This window comes from Cetorhinus maximus, chromosome 10, assembly GCF_964194155.1.
Source record: "Cetorhinus maximus chromosome 10, sCetMax3.hap1.1, whole genome shotgun sequence".
Classification (NCBI taxonomy): domain Eukaryota; kingdom Metazoa; phylum Chordata; class Chondrichthyes; order Lamniformes; family Cetorhinidae; genus Cetorhinus; species Cetorhinus maximus.
Window position 1 is genome coordinate 101579155 of NC_135888.1, and position 21593 is coordinate 101600747.

The 21593-nt window shown below is 39.4% G+C and overlaps 1 protein-coding gene across 1 annotated transcript in view; it reads right to left on the minus strand.

Moving 5' to 3' along the window:
- Positions 1–21593, minus strand: part of smad5 (SMAD family member 5) — a 62481-nt gene that overhangs the window by 25087 nt on the left and 15801 nt on the right. The window contains exons 2-3 of the mRNA XM_078550893.1: positions 6929–7582; positions 3842–4093 (exon numbers count right to left, since the gene is read on the minus strand). Coding sequence (XP_078407019.1) covers positions 3842–4093; positions 6929–7328 — 652 coding nt within the window. The 5' untranslated portion in view covers positions 7329–7582. The remainder of the gene's footprint in view (positions 1–3841; positions 4094–6928; positions 7583–21593) is intronic.

The window sequence follows — 21593 nt, forward strand, 5'->3', positions numbered from 1 at the left end:
AGTGGATGATTATTTCCGGCCGTCTCCTGAGGTCCTCATCATTACAAGTTGTTGAGCCAATTTGATTCATTCAATATGCCACCAAGAAGCAATAGATTTCAGTTGGAAGATTGCTTCTAGTTAAGCTGTTCTTGTACAGCTAAGGCACAGGCATGCAATCAATTCTGTGAAAAATTACCCAGATACGTCTTTTCCACAAACAAAGGACAAGTTCAACTTGACCAATTACCATCCTATCAGCCTACTCTTAATCATCAGCCAAGTGATGGAAGATGTCCACTGTGCTATCAAAGGCACTTATCAATAATTAGTCCAAACAAAGACAAAGAATTCCAGAGGTGAGGTAAGAGTTATTGCCCTCAACATCAAGGCAGCATTTGATGGCAGGGCACCAAGGAACCTTAGTAAGTATAGTGACTATGGATATCAGAGGAAAACTTTGCTGTGGTTGGAGTTATACCTGGCACAAAGGAAGATAGTTGTGATTGGCTTGCAATCTCAGCCTCAGGAGTTCATTGCAGAGGTTCCTTAGGGCAGCATTCTTGGCCTAACTGTTCAGCTGTTTCGTCAAATGGCCTTTCCACGATCAAAAACCCAAACAGGGCTGGTTGTTGATGGTTGATAAATATTCAGTTCAATTCATAATACCCTAGAAAAAGCAGTTCCATCTCCATTTGCACGAGACCTGGACAACATCCAGGCTTAGGCTGACATGCATTGTCAGGCAATGATGGCTTCCAGCAAGAGAAAGCTTTACCATCTACCGAACATTCAAAGACATTACCATCCTCCAGTTCGCACCATCAACATCTACTATCGAATAGAAACTCACACCAACAAACATCATGGTTTCTAGCGCAAGTCAAAAGCTGGGCAATCTGTAGAGTGGCTCAACTTCCAATCTCCCTAAGCCTCTCCAGCATTTAATACAACATGTTATGAAAGTCATCAAATATTCACTGGCTGCTGCTGAGCTTACAAAACCAGCTTTACAGCACTTCTTTTTAAATACAGTGCCACAAGAAAGATAGCAATTAGCTTTTACTTAAAAAAACAAGTCTCTAGTAAAAAATAACACTGATGTTTCAAGCTCCAGCATGGAAACTTGAAAGAGAAAAGAACAAGAAGTGTGCTAACAAAAAATCTAATTAAACACACAGGCCGTGAAAACTAAGGAGTCAACTAAGATAACTTGCAAACTGTGGTAAAATTGAAGTTAAAGGGATGATTTGATTCAACACTGAAAAACATGCTGTTGGGAATGCAGAACACAATCTTTTAGCTGAGAGAAAGTAAATTAATGCTGTTGCAGAGATACTGGGGCTTTACAGAAGTTGGCAGCAGCATTCACCACAGCTCATTTCAGACATTATATCAAATTATATGCATGCTAAAACTTGCACTTGTAAAGCATCTTTAACACAGAGAAAGGTCCCATATTACTTCAAGAGATGTAAAAATACATTTTCCCTAGAACCAAAGCTATTAATTCCAATGGTGTCAGGAGCACACTGAACAAAGAATGACAGGATTTCCTCAAAATAGTTTCGAACTTCAACACAAGCATTTGAAACTCAATGAAAATCCTAATCACAGTTCCATTTATGAAAAGAGCTTCCTTGAAATTGCTTAAAATTCAAATTTAACCCACAATTTTAAAATAAACTGATGCAAACTATTGTTCGGGGATAGTACCTATCACTCTCACCTATTATTCCTGGCACACTTCTTCTGATATTATCATGTGACTTAAATTTTATTGCAGAATCAGTATGCTTCAAAATAAGCTTTACTATGAAGAAACAAATAATGCTTCATAATGAAATAAGCATTTCCACAATAAAAACATAGAAAATAGGAGTAGATCATTTAGCCCTTTGCATCTGCTCCGCTATTCAATATGATCATGGCTGATCCTCTACCTTAAAGTCATAGTCCCGCTCTCTCCCCATACCCCTTGTCACCTTTAGACTCCAAAAATCTATTTCCTTCTTAGATATATTCAGTGACTTGGCCTCCACAGCCCTCTGTGGTAGAGAATTCCACAGGTTCAGCACCCTCTGAGTGAAGAAGTTTCTCCTCATCTCAGTCCTAAATGGCCTACCCTGTATCCTGAGGCTGTGGCCCTTTGTTCTAGAACCTCCCACTAGCCAGAGGAAACATCATCCCTGCATCCAATCTGTCCAGCCCTGTCAGAATTTTATAAGTTTCAATGAGGTCCCCTCTCATTCTTCTAAACTCCAGTGAATATAGGCCTAGTCGCCCCAATCTCTTCTCATACGACAATCCTGCCATCCCAGGAATCAGTCTGATGAACCTTCACTGCACTCCCTCTATGGCAAGTATATCCTTTCTTAGGTAAAGAGACCAAAACTGCACACAATATTCCAGGTGTGGTCTCAACAAGGCTCTGTGCATATGCAGTAGGATATCTTTGCTCCTGTACTCAAGACCTCACGCAATGAAGGCCAACATACCATTTGCCTTCTTAACTGCTTGCTGCACCTGCATGCTTGGTGTACAAGGACACCCAGGTCCCTTTGTACATCAACATTTTCCAATCTATCACCATTTAAATAATGCTCTGCCATTCTGTTTTTCCTACCAAAGTGGATAACTTCACACTTATCCACATTATACTGCTTCTACCATGTATTTGCTGACTCACTCAACCCGTCTAAATCGTCTTGAAGCCTCTTAACATCCTCCTCACTGCTCACATTCCCACCAAGTTTCATGTCATCAGCAAACTTGGAAATATTACATTTGGTTCCCTCATTCAAATCATTGATATATATTGTGAATAGCTGGGGCCCAAGCACTAATCCCTGCAGTATCCCACCAGTTACCACATGACACTCTGAAAAAGGCCCATTTATTCCTACTCTGCTTCCTGTCTGCTAACCAATTCTCAACCCATGCCAATATATTACCCCCAATCCCACATGCTTTAATTTTACATGCTAACCTCTTATATCTTTATGACTTATGACTATCAAAAATTTTCTGAAACTCCAAATACACCACATCCACTGGTTCTTCATCTATTCTGCTAGTTACTTCCTCAAAAAGACTCCAGTAGGTTTGTCAAACATGATTTCCCTTTCATAAATCTATGTTGACATTGTCTAATTCCTTGACATTTTCGAAGGGTCCTGTTATTACATCCTATATAGTAGACTCACTTCCCGACAGCTGATGTTAGGCTAACCAGTCTGAGATTCCTTGCTTTCTCCCTCCCTTTTTAAATAGTGGGGTTACATTTGCCACCCTCCAATCTGCCGAAACTGTTCCAAAATCTACAGAATTTTGGAAAATGACAACCAACGCATCCACTATTTCTATGGCCACCTCCTTTAGAGCCTTGGGATGTAGATTATCAGGTCCTGGAGAGTTAATCGGCTTTCAGTCCCATTAATTTCTCCAGCACTTTTTTTCTTAAGTAATACTAATTTCCTTCAATTCCTCCTTCTCACTAGACCCTTGGTTCCCCAGCATTTCTGGTAAGTTATTTGTGTCTTCCTCCATGAAGACAGCAGAACTAACGTAGCTGTTTAATTGCTCTGCCATTTCTTTGTTCTCTATTATAAATTCTCTCATTTCGGACTGTAGGGGGATCTACATTTGTCTTCATTAATCCTTTTCTTTTCACATACTTATAGAAGTTTTTACAGTACGCTTTGCTGATACTCTATTTTTACCCTCTTAATCAATCTCTTGGTCCTCCTTTGCTGAATTCTAAACTGCTCCCAATCCTCAGGCTTGCTACTTTTTCTAGCAACTTTATATGACTTCTGTCTGGATCTAGCATTTCTAAAAAAGAAATTAATTTGGTCCTTACCTGGCAGCTGGAAAGGACTGCTTGGTCCAGAACTGGCTGGAGAGCTGGGGTAGGTGCTGCTGGCAGGCGATGGAGGATATGGGCTATTTGGTGAAATAGGAAATGGATTGCTATTTGGCTGTTGGAAAGAATCTGGAAACGTGGCATTGTGTGGCATATGGGGTTCATTATGACTCAAATTCCTGAACTGGACTAGAAGGCTGTGCTGTGGGTTAAATTCACTGTGTCTTGGAACCAAAACTGGAGGCAGAACTACAAAAAAAAGGTAGACATATTACTTGTGTTGATTATATTTTTACCACAGTCCAGAAACATGCACATCTGATCATTTAGTTGACTTAAATGAAAAGATATTAACATATGCATAAATGCAAACTACTTGAGACATTTGGTTCTTTGTATAATCTACATGTTGAAACATGACAAATTAGTGAGCACGTCAGTCAAAATAACATGGTGGAAAGTACATTGGACTCCCATTTATGCCTCAGATGCAGATTCATTGTGCAGGTCAGCACAAACATCTGCTCACTACTTTTATTTCTTCCTTTCTGCAGTCTCCTTGCTGCCTTTCTCCTTCAGCACCATCTCTAGTCCAATTTTGTACATCATGCATAATCCTGATCGTAGTGATTCCCGTATTTCCAGGCATTTGCTTTGACAAAACTTTATTTAGCAAAATATGGATAATCTTTAATCTTAAGGAGGTCACATTTAAAGGGTGCCAACACTGCACCAGTTTAATTACCTTCAATTGTACCAAGGTATAGGAATACTAGCTCTCCTCTTCACCCTTAAAAACTTCCCAAAAAGCAGTATCAATACAGACAGTATGTGTCACTTCCTTCCAAGGGGAATGTGACTCAATGTGAATGAGAATTTAAAATAGGTCCTTGCAAGAATTGAAAATGATAAAAATTTTAATCTTTGCTAAGAAAATAGAGATCAGATTGTTTCAAGAAATATGGTATTTTGAGGCACTGGAATCTATGCTTAACCAAAGGATGTTCTACTGCTACAGGATTGACAAAGTATAATGAAACTCCTATTTAGAACTTACTCGATCACAATCAGAAAAAAAAATGCAACTAACAGCTTGTGACAGAAAATCTTGTTGATTCTATTATTGGGAATCGTTATATAGTCAGATAAAATGCCTTATTCTAACTTATGATGAAGAGAAACAGCAACTTTAAAATCTGTTTTAAAAAATAGACCTCAAGTTTCAGGAGTGGCTTGTTGTCTATTCAGAGCAGACCAACAGTGGGAATTTGTACAAGTCTGTGCAGGCAATGAACTGATTTTGAAGAAACTGCACCATCTAAATAACAATACAAATGTTTACTCAGTAATAATGCCTCTTTTCAAATAACACAGAGCGAGAGCTCGGGCAGGCGTGCGCCAGGGGCGGGCGACACGTGAATGAGAGCTGGGGGCACAGGGGAAGTAGGGCGCATGAACCGGGGCAGGGTGGGGGCTCCCACGCGAGCATGTGTACACGCATGCCTGGCGGGGTTGAAGAGAAAAGAGGAAGGACAGAAAAATCCAAGCCTAGGAAACAAGGTATCATGGTTGCAGCCAATTATGACTACCAACACAGAACCTTAAGTTTTAGAAGGCTATCAATAGGTGCATCTCTGGGTAGCAGTGTTAATCAAAGGTGACCCCGGTAATTTCTTGGTAGCTGAGCCATTCATGAGTTAAGACCATGTCCTTGCCAAGAGCACCCATAGTGATGTCAAACTACATAGCAAGACAGGTAATAGTTGGGTTCACAAGAGGTGCAAGGAAAATCATGGTAACTGGTGTCAGGGGATAAGACAGCAATTTCAAGGTTAAATTGTGCTCAAAAATCACCATCTTAAGGTATTAGGTAAAGATTATTTATCTAATAGAAGAATGAAGAGCGACAAATGAGAGTACAATCTTTTTCCCAGTTATCCAAACCACTTAACTCTCAGAAGTGGTAATTTGCCTTTATTAATTCTATTTATTGATTTTCTGTGTCGTCATGATTATGATTTTAATTGCTCCAATGGAGAAAACCATTTTCTGACAATTCCTTAAAGTCTAATCACATGAATGAACCTCCATCCAGCATCAGTCTAATTATGTTTCACTTTAGATCTTCATTTTTGGCAGGTTAGTTGGTGGTTGCTTAGCAGATAAGGTAAAGATCATCCAACAAGACAAATGAAAAGATAATGTCCCTTCAATTGGGCTTGGCTGCGATGCTTCCCAAAGCTGCAGACCAGAGGAATCAACCAGTTTTTACTCATGGGTGAAGAATGATGTTCAGAAACATGCACATTCCTGCAGATATCACTAGATAATGCTCAAAGCAAGAACCATGGTCAATACTCTGCGGCCCAAGACTGACATTCCCCAAAAACAGCAACAGCACCCGAGCTGAAATTAGCTAATTTTGCAAAGACCAGCATCAAACACAAGACCATACTGATTTGTATGAAACCACATCGTATTACGCATTTTCCTACTGGAGCTCCAAGCATCATTTATTTGCAAAATGTCAAATAATATTCATGTATACTGAACTGGATTAATCTTGCAATTATTAGTGCGTAATGGCAAATGTATTCTGCACTTACTAAGTGCATGTGTGATGTACGCACAAAGGAAAACGTACGCTTGAATATGCAAATCAATTTTAGAAATAATGCAGTAATATGGAAAATTGAATATCTATACAGAAATAAATCCCAACACTCAAAAGCATCTGCTTACTATTCCAAGGATCTTTCCATGTGAATCATACTTGGTACTTATTCACAAAATTTCTATAATTTTAAAATGTCTACTCAATGTGTTGTATGAACACACTGGATAAACAAAATGGGAGGGAACAAGACCTATTTTTTAATCAAACAAGCACCATTAACACTGGACATTGCATTTTTAAAAAATATACCAGATCAAAATATACAGTCCTAAAACAACCATCGAGACCATCTCACTCCACCGCAAATTAACAGCATTGTTATTTTACTTCCAGTCCAACACTACTACAAATTCAACCTTAAATAACCAAAATGTATCAGAAATTGTGGTATATTTTAAAATACATACCGGGACTTTCCACTCGCTTATAATGATAAGGATTGATGCAAACTTCCTTCTGTTTCGATCCAAATGGAAATTCGCATATGTCTAATGGCTTCAGCTCATGATGACTTTGAAGATCAGGCCAGCGCCACACACGGCAGTAAATAACATGGGGCAGGCCTTTCCTATGCGATACCTGAAGCCGCCCATCTAAAGATCGTGGGATGGTAACACATCTGCTGGGCTGACCTGGGCTGCTCAATGCCTTTTCCAAATCCTCCATGGCCCCCTTTTTCTTCTTCAACTTTTTTACTAAAGCATCAACTGCTTTCTCTGCCCATTTCTCTTCCTCATCCCCTTGCTTCCAGCCCAACAGGCGTTTTACAGCTGGGCTGGTAAATGAGAACAAGCTTGCCATCGTCATTCTGAAAAAATTAATGGCACAAACACAAGCATGCAGGAGTTTGTTTCCAAAGCAAGGTCAGCAGCTGCAAGCAGCAACGAACTGATTCAAAAGATGACCTCTTCTGCTTTAGCAAAAGGACACCTCAAACCTATGAAGTTGCATGAGCAAGTATTCTTTTTTGAGCCTTCACAATATTCCTTCTACCAGGTTACAAATTAAAATCACGACATCCCCAGTCTTGGCCTCCAGTTTGCTTCCTCAGACTACGGCACCTGTAAATAAAAAGTCCATCTGTAAGAATGTCAATTGGCAAAAAAAAAATGTTACGTCTGAAAAAATAAACAAAGATCAAATGCACTTTACAGATACTAAGCAATACTTTCAGCAACCACCTGCAAGCAGCCAGATATTATAGAATTCCACAACACTTCCCAAAATAAGACTTCAGAGAAGCAGACGGCTACATGGAAAGCCATCCACTTGAGTTTTGATTACCTCATGTTCAAAGTGAAGACTGTCTTGCAAGTCTGGGTTTTTGCCTAAATTTAGTCAGCTATAATACATTGTTTGGCAGATCAAAAGAAGAAAATGAACACAAATTTATCCAATGCTTATGTTTGTTTTTATTTGCAGAACTAAAACCTGGAATTTTGCAGGGGAATTTCATGTTCTGTTTTTAAGAGGCAAACAAAACAGCAGAAAAATCAGGGTGGAAATTGGACCTTGAAAATTGACCACCAAAAACTCAAAATCAAAGGACTTAAGTTTCATTGATGTATGGTGCAAGATGTCTACTTGAACACACTGACCAATCAATTGAGCTAATGCAATGGTATAAAATTCCTAGTTAGAGTTTTTATGTATGTTTTAATATTCTAGAACTATGGATGCAAGGCCTTCATTTAAGTTACTCCAGTAACTATTTTTCTGTGATAACTAATCTGATGCTAGCTTGGTTTTCTTTCAAAAATATTTCTTAAAGTTCCATTGATTTAAAAAAAGATTTATGAAAAGTTTTCCCCAAGTTTGGGTTCTTTCCTAAGTTACTTCACATTATGATGTTGTAGATCCCATAGTTCTGAGCTGCAGAAAATTATCCAAAAGTTACCAAAAAAGGTCTGAGACTACATTAAAATGTCAACAGACAGATACAGATGATATACAGTCTACATGCAATCTGCCAAGCAAAATGATACAGGTTCCCTTAAAATAAATACAAATTTCTTCAGTGACATCACCACCCATATGCCTACAACTTAGGAGCAGATCTCAAATCTTATTTTAAAAAAAACTGAGGAATATACCACTATCCAAACAATGTCAGCAAACAAACAGCTTCCTTAACTAGTTATAGAGAATACTTTGTAATTATTTCCTTTAAAATAACACTGAAATTGATCTGTCCAGCCTTCAATAATTCCAACCTGTTGTTACAAACTCCGTCATCTTATGTCCTGCAGTGGCTGCAGTGGAATTCCAGGATGATTTTTCTCCGGTATGTTTTTTTCAAAAAATGGGTTTTTTAAAAAATAAGTGGTTGGGATCCCGATTCCAGCTGCAATCTTTCAAAAAGTGAAACCCAACTCAGACCAGGAATTGTTATCTTGGAGACAGGAGTCGATGGCAGAAACAAAGGGGGAATAAATTACAAAAGAAATCTAAAATGAAACGGAGAAAAACAACTGAGATGGCAAGCAGCAAAACAGACAGAAGAGTGAAACTGCAATTTTCTTTAAAAAAATACTCTCTCTATAAAAGGGAAGGTGATGCTGTTAGCTCAAGAACGCAAGCTTTCAACAGAGGCGGTGGAACAAACAGCAGTTGCCTCCGTTTTGATCAAGCATGGTGGTGACCATGCTAATCAACAAAATCTTCATAATTTCTTCAGAAAAAGCCCTTCCTGGAGAGGACCACTACTCCATTCTATCAGAAAGCAAGAGAATCAGTAAGCGTGCCCTGAATGAGGACACTTATGGAAGGCACGTTGATTGTGGGTGGAGAATTACATTATACCCACCAGTGGAAGGCCTCCACATTCAATTGTTCATTCTCAGTGCACTACAATTGGTTATAAAGGTCCTCCAACAGAGGAAAGCCCAGATGGTGGTTCTCTAAGGCCCTACAGCCTTTCCCATTGAAACTCTTATTCTGCACTTGAGACAAAACTATCTTCCCAGACATCCGAGTCCAGCACAATTAACGTTAATACAGCAGAGAGGCAAGAACCCCACCCAGTGAATGTCAGTTCCCGAAATTGCTAAATTATGATGAAAACACGGGCCAAGATCCTATCTTCCAGACTAAATTCAGTCATCCCGGTAGGGGGAGGTGGTGGCATAGTGGATTGTTACTGGACTGGTAACCCAGAGATCCAGGGTAACGCTCTGGAGACCTGGGTTTGAATCCCACCACAGCAGATGGTGGAATTTGAATTCAATAAAAATCTGGAATTAAAAGTCTGATGATGACCATGAATCCATTACCAATTATCGTAAAAACCGATATGGCTCATTGATGTCCTTTAGGGAAGGAAATGCTGTCCTTACCCGGTCTACATGTGACTCCAGATTTGAGAGTCAACAGTGGTTGACTCTCAAATGCACTCTAAACAAGGGCAATTAGGGATGCCAGTAACACCCACATCCTATGAACGAATAAAAAAAAAATCCTCACTGATCAAACAGGTGTTAGAGTCCATGTCTAAAGGGAGAACATTAGGTGCCTGTTCAATAGGATGCATCACTGCAACATCATCAGTACAACTGGCCTCGTACTCACTCTTGACTAAGTTGAGGGGAAATTCCTTCTTAAAAAACTTCAGAAAATGGAATTTGCAACCTCATTCAAGAGGTGGACTATATATTTTATCCTGCAGACATCATGCAGTCAGGATGCAAGAACATACAAAAAAAAATGAAAATAAAAATTGAGAAATACATGCTTAAGAGTTTACCAAAATTATAACTGTCCATTATAAAATGAATGGCAGAAGTTAAAAGGACTTAAAACTGAATTATTTTACGACAATGCTATTGTCATTCCGGGGGAGAAAAGCACCCTCATAGCCATCTGTAACATCTTTTATCACTTCATAGTTTCACAATATAAGCAACATTAATTCTGAAATATAATAGTGTTCAACAATTTAAGACTTCTCAGAATGACTGTGCTTAAGAAAAGCCAATTTAGAAACAGCGATAAAATCCTGTCATTCATCACTCAGAGTTAACCTTTCAAATGTAGGATAAGTTAAAATACACTAATTATGAAGCAGGCTAATAATATGTAACAAAATGGATTCCAATACTAGATTTCTTTATAGTGCTTGATAATTGGCTGTTTATTGTGATCTTAGCCAAAATAAGACAACTTTGCTAGAAAGTTATGATCTTGGATGACTTCAGTAGGTCATTCACCTAGCATTTTTTTTTCAAATACAAGCTCTATCAACATATTGACAGCCTAACCCACTTATTCTAAATTAGATGCAGTTGGAAGCCAATACAAAAGCTCAAATCAATTTCAGGAAAAAATGCAAGATGAGTGAATGTGCATTTTATTGTTCTATTTTTAAATTACCCCATGCCACCGACCAATCTTCCTCCTTTCTTCCTCCTTATTGCTTCTGAAGATGATTGCTAATTTCAGTTCCACAAATACCAGTGTTCTCCCATATCTAGCCAAGTGGCTATCCTTCATGTTGAAGTCAGTAAATTATTAAAACCAAATCAAACTGCCTCAGTAAATAGAAAATGAATAGATACATATCAAAAACTAATTAGGAGCAGGATACCACTTCTAGTAAAACTTTAGTTTCCTTTTTAAACCAATTTCAGGAATAACATTGGAAAAATGGTGAAGCCAACAAATTCTAAATAACAACTTCAGGAAAATATTTGCACTATTGTAGGACTGTCACTGCATGGAGCAACATTACTTTTTAAATATAAAAGCTACCTGCAGTTCCTTATACTTCAAAATGTCAGCTTTTAAGCAAAGTTTGTTTAGAAAGAGAATACCATCTCCCTTGTTATTCAAACTAGCCAAATGAAAATTTACAGCAGAATTTATTGGGGGTTATACAGCTTTACAAATATTTAACTTTATTTTTTAAGTAACTTATGCTCCTATTGTCTCATTGAAACTCCCTACCAACTTAAACTAATTAAACTCTGAACTCTCAGGCCTTCATTTTTATTAGCTTGGGTTTTAACGGACATTAGTTTTTGACCAAATTCTTTGTGCTCTGCTGAACACATTCTCAAGAAACAATATGCAGTACATCTACAGGTCACTAATCTAAGGGAGGGTGTTATGGTGATAAAACGGAAGCAATGTGCCGTGCCACTGTGTTGATAAGCAATGGTAAAATCTGATCCAGATTCCCTTGTGAATGGTTGCACAAGCAAGTATGAACAATTAAAAGCTGGCAGAAGGCACATGTGGAACTTGGCAAGAGGATGTCTGCTGTAAAGATGTTTCCTTTGTTGTTGCTCGAGCTGACAAACAACATTGTTCCCACAATTAATATCCTTACCTTTTCTCAGCTGTTCAGTAGTTTTGAAAAAAGGCTGATAATGTTCCCACATTCAGCTGTGTCACTTGAACTACAAACATGACTATATCACAAACTCATTTTTTAAGATTTAATGCCACCTTAATAGTCCTTCATGTCAAAAACCACACACAGCTATTCTACAATACTTGAGTAAACCTGGAGTTTAGACCATGCTGGAATTCAGTTAATCATCATTTCCTTCCTAAACTCCCTCCACCTACAAAGTTCATCACAAAAGGGAACAAACCTTTCACAGCCTTGGGTTGTTCCAAAGCACTTGATAGTCAATGAATTATTCTGATTTGTGGTCACTGTTATGTAGGGTATTTACAAAGGTTTCACAAATAGCAATGAGGTAAATGAGCAATGCTAAGAAGGATAATGGGAATTCTTACCCGAATATGTAATAGAAAGCATTTAGAAACTGAAAATATAATTGTCCGCACAAATTTCTAACAGAAGATTACACCTGGCCAACCTTACTGAACTCCTTAACGCAACAGCAAAGGCAGACAAAGATAATGTAGTAGATGCAATATATTGAGATGCAATATATTGCACCACATGGTAAACTAACGACAAAGATCAGAGCATGTGAAGTCAGGAGACAAGTAGTACATTAGAGAACACCTACATACGAAAGAGAAACCAGAGCTCTGAAGAAGGGTCATACGGACTCGAAACATTAATTCTGTTTCTCTCTCCACAGGTGCTGCTAGACCTGCTGAGTTTTTCCAGCATTTTCTGTTTTTGTTCCACATTCTGCCCACTCTTTGGGTAAAGAATTATATCCAATAGGGAATTCAGGAGATTTTAGTGACTATCTTCAGTTCATCACTGCAAATTCTGGTCTCCCCTGTAAGTGGAAACATCTTCTCTATGACTATCCTATCAAGTCTTTTCATAATCGTAAAGACCTCTTCTGGAGAAAAGAGCAACAGCCTGTTCAATCTTTCCTGATGGATATAACTTCTCAGTTCTGCTTTCATGATAGTTAATCTTTTTGGCAAATTCTCCAGTGCCATATATAAATACCCAAATCACAAAGTAATGACATAGGTTAATAAGCCCAGAAAACAAAAGCAAACAAGGAATTAGGGTTCATTTTTAGAATATAATTGAAAAACAGTTATGTTAAGCTTGTATAGATCATTGGTTAGACCACACTTAAGAGTACTGTGCACAATTCTGACCTACATATAATAAAAGGATATAGAAGCACAGGGAAAGGTATAAATAAGATTTACCAGAATATCAGAAGTGAGAGGGGTATACCCTCAGGAAAGATTAAATAGACTTCTGCTCTTCTCTGTAGAAAAGAAAAGACAGGGGTGGTGAGCTGATGGGTAAACATGGAGAAGATGTCACCATTTAAGGGGTGACCAAAACTAGGGGTTATAAATATACGTGTCACAAATACATCTAAATGGGGATTTAGGAGAGAAGTCATCACCCAGAGTGCTTAGATTGTAGAACTCATTACAAGTAATTGAGGTGACGAGCATAGATATATTTAAAGGGGAAGCTAAGTAAACACAAGGGTGAAGGAATGGAAAGATATGTATATAGGATTGGATGAAGAAGGGTGGAGGGAGGCTCATGTGGAGCATAAACAGTCTTTTGGACAAAACGATCTGTTTCTGGTATTGTAAAACCATGTAATCTGTATTTGATGATGTTGGGTGAGGGATAAGTTGGCCAGGACACCAGAAAATTCTCTATTGTAAATTGCACTGTGAGAATGTGTGTCCATGTGAGGAGACAAATGGGATCTCAGTTTAACATCTCTGACAGGATTGTGTCAAGTATTAATGTAGGTTATATGGTCAACTTGGAAACAGGCCATGGACTTTCTAACTCAGAGGTGACTGCCACTGGAGTCAAAGCTGACACTTGTATTCAAAAGAAGTGTATCTGTACATTTAGTGTATTCATACTACAAGCAATTTCAATTCTGCATTGGTACTGAACTGGTGTATTTAAAACATACACAATATGAACTCCAAAGCGGAGAGAGTGAGACCATCATCCCTTCAGGCCCAAATGTTGGATTCGGGCTGTATTCACAATACAGCAGCTGCGGTTGTAGCATGAATGCAGTACTCTCAAACTTTACACTTCAAACTAGTCATCAAAGGCAGTTCAGGAATGTGAGAGAATTTACTCTTTAGAAATATGAAGGAGCAAAATAGTTCTACTCAGGATGTTCATGGAGCAGACATATCACTTCAAAATTATACACAACATTTTTCGCCCAGACTGTCTGCATTGTGAATCAGAATATGTCAGATCAGCAGACTGACAACTAAACTGCCTTCTAATAATTAGTACTATAAAGTGATCAAAGTTGACAGGCAATTCTTAATTAAGTCATCTAAAATAAGCTCCTAACATTATCAAATATCTATAAATTAGATATTACCCCCCCTCCCCCAATCCCCCGGCCCCCCTTAATAAAATTAGCAAATGGCTCCTACGCAAACTAAAAATCTCAGTAATGTTCACAAAATTCCAGTGAGAAAAAAGAAATCACAAACTTCTATATAAATGAGAAAATGTTGAAATGTGAACCATTAGGTCACATTCACAAGTTTGCAGAGAGTGATTCAAAAGACTACTTCAATGCTTGTGCATCTGACGACAAATAAATTAATGGCCTAGATTTTGCGGTCAGCAGCGAAGGCATGCCACTTGCCATTTACCTCAAAAAAGATTTGGCAGCCACCAGAGAATTTATTACCTCTATTCTGGTGTCAGTTTGAAAGTGGTGCCTTCTATAGGGGATCTGTAGCATCCAGAGATTGTGCAGATTGATCATATTGAAAAATTTGCAGACAGCGAAGTAGTAAAAATTAAGATTTGCATTTATATAGAGCTCTTTATGACCACCAGACGTCTCAAAACGCTTCGCAGCCAATTTTGTAGTTATTGTTATATTACAAGAAATATGGCAGCCAATTTGTGCACAGCAAACTCCCACAAATAGCACTGTGATAATGACCAGATGATGTTGATTGAAGGATAAATATTGGCCAGGACACCAGGGGTAAGTCCCCTGCTCTTCTTTGAAATTGAGCAATGGCGCCTCAGTTTAATACCTCATTTCGAAAGATAGTACATCCAACAAGCAGCAACCCCTCAGTACTGCACTGGAGTTTCAGCCCTGTAGTGGGACTTGAACCCAGAACCTAAACAGAGATTATAACTTACACAGTTATTGCACAGAATTATTGCACAGAAAGTAAAATAAAAATGGGGACAGCCTGTACACATGGGATTAAGGGAGAAACTGAAATATCAAAAGTAAAAAAAATTAAAATCAACCATTTTTAAATACTCAGAGGAAATGAAAATCCAAACTTGTAAAATTAGTTTTTCAAGGCCAAGAGGTTGTTCAGCAGTAAACATAACTTAGTACACCATTAAAAACTCTTTTGCGCTTGGAGGAGCAAGTCTTAACATTTCAACTGGCTTTCACAGCAAAAATAGTGCATAAAAAGTTGAAATGGACATCAAATCACTGATTCTGTGATTGTACCTGTAAAGGCTGTAATAGTACACCATGTAAAGGAGCAGGGTATCAATGACAGCAACTTCCGGATTTCCACTTTTAACAGCACACCAAGATGCCAGAAATCAAAGTCAGTTTTACAGAGTGTCTCTTGTTTATTTACCTTTTCTATATTCCACTTTACTACCTGAAATTAGGTGGACCGCAGTTACTTTGTGCCAGCAGAGATTTAAGTTGGCAGCAACAAGTCAAAAGTCAGGTAGGGTATTATAACCTGATCTGCATCCATGGTAAATACATTGTTACTGGTTGCAAACACTTGCTGTCAGTTGCAACAAAGGTTCAGGGATCTTACAGCAAGAGCAACGTTCAACCTTTTTCAAAAAAAAATTCACATTTGGAGGTGATGAATTTAGTGACATTCATTCTGGGGCATGGGCCATTTTTGAAGGCATAGTTTGTGGGAAGACAGCATGCACAGTTCTTCCAGCATATGCACCTTTCCCCTAATAAGCTACAGGCAATTGCACCATCATCACCTGAGTTGAGGTCAGCTAAGTTAGGACAGGCCTGAGATCAAATGGGAGTGAGAAACACCAGAAGACTGCACACTTTAGCAATAGCAATTCAGCTGGACAGGAACTTTATTTCTATAAATAGTACTTGTGGTACATGATTTTTGAAGAGTTTAGCGCTGGAGGGAGTTCAGGCTACCTATGTTTATGTGAGACAGAGGGATGGAGCGGAAGCTGAAAGCACAGGAAGAGAGAGCGAGCGAGCGGTAGTTTCACTCAGTCAGCGCGAATAGCGGGAGCTGAAAGCACAGAGAGGGAGAGAGAGCGGGAGTTCACTCCAAGAGTCGGTGAGAACAGTGAGAGCCGACCTCAAACCAGATTCCGCATTCTGAAACAAAAATCAAGGTGTGTCATCACAAGGGAACAGGTAGGTGATTGCTTGGTAAGTATCCATTGCCTTTGCTTTGACTGTCTTTCAAATTGGTCATTTATTTGTAATTGTAAGGCTTTATTAGCATTAGTATGGTTTATAAATAGTAGTAAGCTTATCCTGAGTAGTAGGATTTGTTAATTATAAAGTAACTTAAGAAAAATAATTAAATTAATTAATACATAATAAAAGAGCGCGAGAGGAGCCAGGAGTTCAAAAGGAGTGAGAGAGGAGCTGGGAGTTCAAAAGGAGCTAGTTGTGGGCCTCAGTGGACCGACCAGATTTGGAGAAAATCAAGCGTAAAGTCATAGGGAACTAGAGAGGAGCCCAGGAGATAAAAGAGCGCGAGAGGGAGGGAGCAGCAGGACTTCATAAAGAGGTGCGAGGGGTAGAAGAGGAAACAATTGGCGAAGGACAGGTGAATAAACGTTTTATATAAAGTTTAAAGGCATGTCAGTGCAGCTTGGCCATGTGGAATGTGCATCTTGTGGAGTATGGGAAGTCACGCAGGCACAAAGTGCCCTCGATGACTACATCTGCAGGAAATGTCACTGGCTGCAGAAACTTGAGTGGTGGCTGGAGTCACTGTGGTGCATCTGCAAGGCTGAGGATTATGTGGATAGCATGTTTAGAGAGGTGGTCACACCGCAGCTAAGTAGTACACAGAGAGAGATGGACTGCGTGACCACCAGAGTATCTAAGAGGAACAGGCAGGTAGTGCAGGAATCCCCTGAAGCTATCTCGCTCTCTAATGGCTTTTCCATTCTGGATAATGGTGAGCGAGATGGCTCCTCAGAGGACTGCAGAAAACCAAGTTTGTGGCACCACGGGTGGCTCAGCTGCACAGGAAGGGAGGGGGAAGAATGGAAGTGCTATAGTGGTAGGGGATTTCATAGCTTTAGGAGCAGAGAGGCATTTCTGTGGCCGTAGACATGACTCCAGGATGGTATGTTGCCTCCCTGGTGCCAGGGTCAAGGTTGTCACAGAGCAGCTGCAGAACATTCTTTTGGGGGAGGGCGAGCAGCCAGAGGTCATGGTCCACATTGGGACCAATGTATTGGGTAGGAAAAGCAGATTTTAAGGAGTTAGGTAGGGAATTAAGAAGGACCTCATGAGCAGTAATCTCAGGATTACTCTCAGTGCCACGTGCAAGTGAGCATAAGGAAAGGAAGATTCAGTTCACCACATGGCTGGAGAAATGGAGTAGGAGGGAGGGTTTTACATTTGAGGCATTGGGATCAGCTCTGGGGCAGGTGGGACCTGTACAAAGAGGACGGGTTATACCTTATCAAGACTTGGACTATGTCCTCGCGGGGAGGTTTGCTGTTGTGGGGGGGGTTTAAACTAGATTGGCAGGGGGATGGGAACCTGAGGGGATATTCAGAGTGCAGAGGAAAAAAACTGGCAGTGGGAAGTATTAAGTATCAACTGATAATGAGGATATATCAGACAGTAGTATCAAGGTAGAAAGAGTACTTGGAGAGTTTGATTGAATTAGAGTAGGCAATAGTAAGTCATTAGATGGGGTCAGGATAAAGAGGCAAGTAAAAAGCCTAAATCAGGGCTAATGTTCATGTATGTGAATGCATGGAGTGTGGTTAAGATTGGTACAGGCACAGGTTGACAAATGGAATTATTATTGCTATAACAGAGACCTGGGTCAAAGAAGGGCAGGGCTGGGCATTAAATATTCCTGGGTACAAGGTGTTTAGGAGAGACAGGAAAGGAAGTAAAGGTGGAGGGAGTGGCAATATGGATTAAAGATGGTATTACAATACTGGAGAGAGAGGATGTTCCAGGGGGTCAAGGACGGAATCTCTGGCTTGAGGTAAGGAATGAAAAAGGTGCAATGCAATAACACTGACTGGTGTAGTACGTAGACCACCAACTACAGGAAGGGATGTGCAGAAACAAATTTGCAAAGAAATTACAGAGAGGTACAAGAATTATAGAGTAATCATAATGGGGGATAATTGTCCAAACACAGACTGGGATAGGAATAGTACAAAGGAACAAGATGGGCGAGAGTTCCTGGAATGTGTTCAAGATAATTTTCTGCAGAAGTACGTTTCCAGTCCAATGAGAGGGCATGCACTTTTTGACCTGATTCTAGGGAATGAGTTGGCCCAAGTGGATCAAATATCAGTGGGAGAGCCTCTAGGGGACAGTGACCATTGTATCATAAGGTTTATGTCAATCATGGAATAGGACAGGGAAAAATCCAGAGCAGGGATAATTAACTGGGGGAAAAGCCAACTTCAATGGAATGAGAATGCATCTGAGTTGAGTGAGTTAGAATCAAATGTTGGCAGAAAAGATGGTGGCTTAACAATAAGCCACCTTCAAAGAAAAGGTATTGCAGGCAATGCCAAGGTATATTCCCTTGAAGCAGAAAAGTAGGGCAAATAAATCCAGAGTGCCCTGCATGATGAGAGAGATAGAGGTAAAGATGAAAAGGAAGAAGTGCACATAGGACAGATGTCAGGTAGAAAATACAATGCAGAATCAGACTGAATATAGAAGGACCAGAGGGGAAGTGAACAAACTAATAAGAAAAGCAAGGAGAGAGCATGAAAAGAGACTTGCAACAAAAATTAAACAGTTTGACGGAATCTTGACAGCAAGAATAGATAATGACAGGGCATTCACCTTGTTTGTCAGCCCCCACTGGTAATTATGGTATTAGATTAAAAAGGAAAACTGACCACCTTAAGCTGCATTCAGGAAGTTGTAGCCCACCAGTACAACACACAGGGTGATGCTGGTGGTGCATTCTGGAAAGGTGTTACTTGATTAAGCCTCTTCTCTCAGGGAAGACCCAAGTACACAGTGAAGTCTCAGGAATTCTGAAAACCAAATCCAGCTTCGGAAAAAGTGACAAGTTTACATGAGTGAAACTTGTTAGCCATGCTTGCAACATGTAACAGCTAACTTTATAGGTAAACTTAGTGTACACTCCACAAGACACTCTCATTCTCCTCTCCCCCCTCCCCCCCAACACCCCCAACCATAGGCTTTTTACAATTAGTATTTATATAGCATATTTAAAGTAATAAAATGTCCCAAGGCACTTCACAGCAGCGTTATAAAGCAAAATTGAACACCAAGCCACACAGAACGATATTCGGGCCAATGGCTAAAAGCTCAGTCAAAGAGGCAGGTTTTAAGGAGTTTCTTGAATGAAGAAGGCGAGGTAGAGGGTTGGAAAGGATTAGAGGAGGAATTTATTACAATTGTTATTTAAAGAAAAATGGTTGTCGTGAAAATACATAAACAGCAGCTTGATAGGATGCAGCCCCGCTGGAACCACTGGAGTGGTTGTCTTTTGTAGAATCTGTACTGATCTACATATTAGCAAATCAGTTCATCTAAGTTGCTTATTTTATAAGAGCAAGTGTTGACATGACATGCAATGGATAAGATTTAATGCGTTGCCCACAGATTTAATGCTTTCAACTTTATATGCATGACTTTAAATTATGCATAGATTGAAAATAAACAGCAAACTTATTACAAGTTTTTTTTTATGGAGATCACAGGGGCAGTGGATCTCACTGGGGTGCTAAATCAGCAAGCTAAAATGCACCAAAAGTGAGAATCTGCTCCACCCTGCAGCAACAATAAGCTTGCTTGGTCAACGCAATAACTTTGGCAAACTGATCAGTAGTTCACCTTTTTATATTGCAGTTTAACACTGAATTTCACTTCATTATGATGTTAGTTCTCTAAACATTATACAATATTTGTAAATAAAATGGATGTTAGAGTTCAATATTAACATCACTTCAATGCAAAATATCACACATTAAACAAGGAAACAGAGCATATTGCCATGAAATCCATTTTTATCTGTCTCCATGCGCTAAATTGGCAGTCTGTGGAGATTGTAACATTTAAGGTACAGGATGTTCCCATGCTTGTTACATTGGTTCCTGCCTAGTTACAAGGGTGGGACCCTCTTGGAATGTTGAGATAGGTCACCACATCAGTTCAAGAATCAGTGAACCACAGTTCAGAGGCAGTCAGTTTTGGGGAGCCAGCCAGCAAACGTGACCAAGACAGGGACAGGCAGAAGTCCCAGTTAAGTTAAATTAAAGATAGAGCTGTGGAGAACAGACTTTGAACGAAGACAGCCGCTGGGACAAAGGCACCCCTTTGGAGCAGTGGTGTTCTGCTTGGCACAACCCGAAGACCCGAAAATGTGCTTGGAAGGTGAAGCTTGAGTGTACTTGTATGCAATGGATAGATTGGCGGTCCAAGGGAAAAGGAATCTCAAATAGGACAAGATTGATAGCCTGCGAGGTGGGCCATTGTTGAAACCATCAAAATGGGAGTGACTTTTGGAAGGAATTCCAAGGACAGATCTTCATACGTGGAGATTGGAAACCCTCGTGAGAAAGACAACATTTCAGTGAGATTGGGTGGCTCACAATTTGGACCAACACCTGGGTGAGTTGTTGAGAAGTCCATGGAATCTGTTTTGGGTGCATCTGTCACTTACTGTGTAGTGTGGTGCGTCTGACCATGGTTCGTCTATTAATTCACGTGTATCTCATACTTACCCTGAATGTTAGAGTACAAGACAGTTCTTGTAAACTGTTTGATCTTTCTGAACTTGTAAAGTTTTGTTGTTTGTTTGTTCAAAAACCTGTGAAATCTGTGGCTTTATTCTAAAGGCAGGTGTCTTGAATCTCAAACTTTGACTACTTTAAACAAAACGTTATTGGTCCCTAACTGGATCCTACCAACAACAGTGGGGATGGGTGGGTTGGTTGGGGGGAGGGGTCTGGTCAAGGATCATTACAATACGTAAATATAACAAGTATAATTTCCACAAACTAAGTAAGCCACATAGTTCAAGGACAAACAGGAGGATGCTAAACAAAATTGTTACTCTTCAAAGCTTTATACTTCACATTACTCACACAGCAACCAAAAATGCAATATGAAAATGTATAAAATAAAATATAATGTTCCATATACAATTTCATATTTGGCATAAGAGCATAGCAATTTATTCTCAATTTGAGTATTATTCAGAGACACACTTTGGAAGTATGGCCACCACTGTAAATGACAAGATAAATTGCTCAATAAAATGAATATACATGGCAAAACATAACAATGCTGTTCATATGTGGAGATTGGAAACCCTTGTGAGAAAGACAAAATTTCAGTGAGATTGGTTGGCTATTATGCATACATAGATTATACACTTTAAAAGTTGACAACCTCAAATCAAATATCAAGACATTCTACTACAAACCAG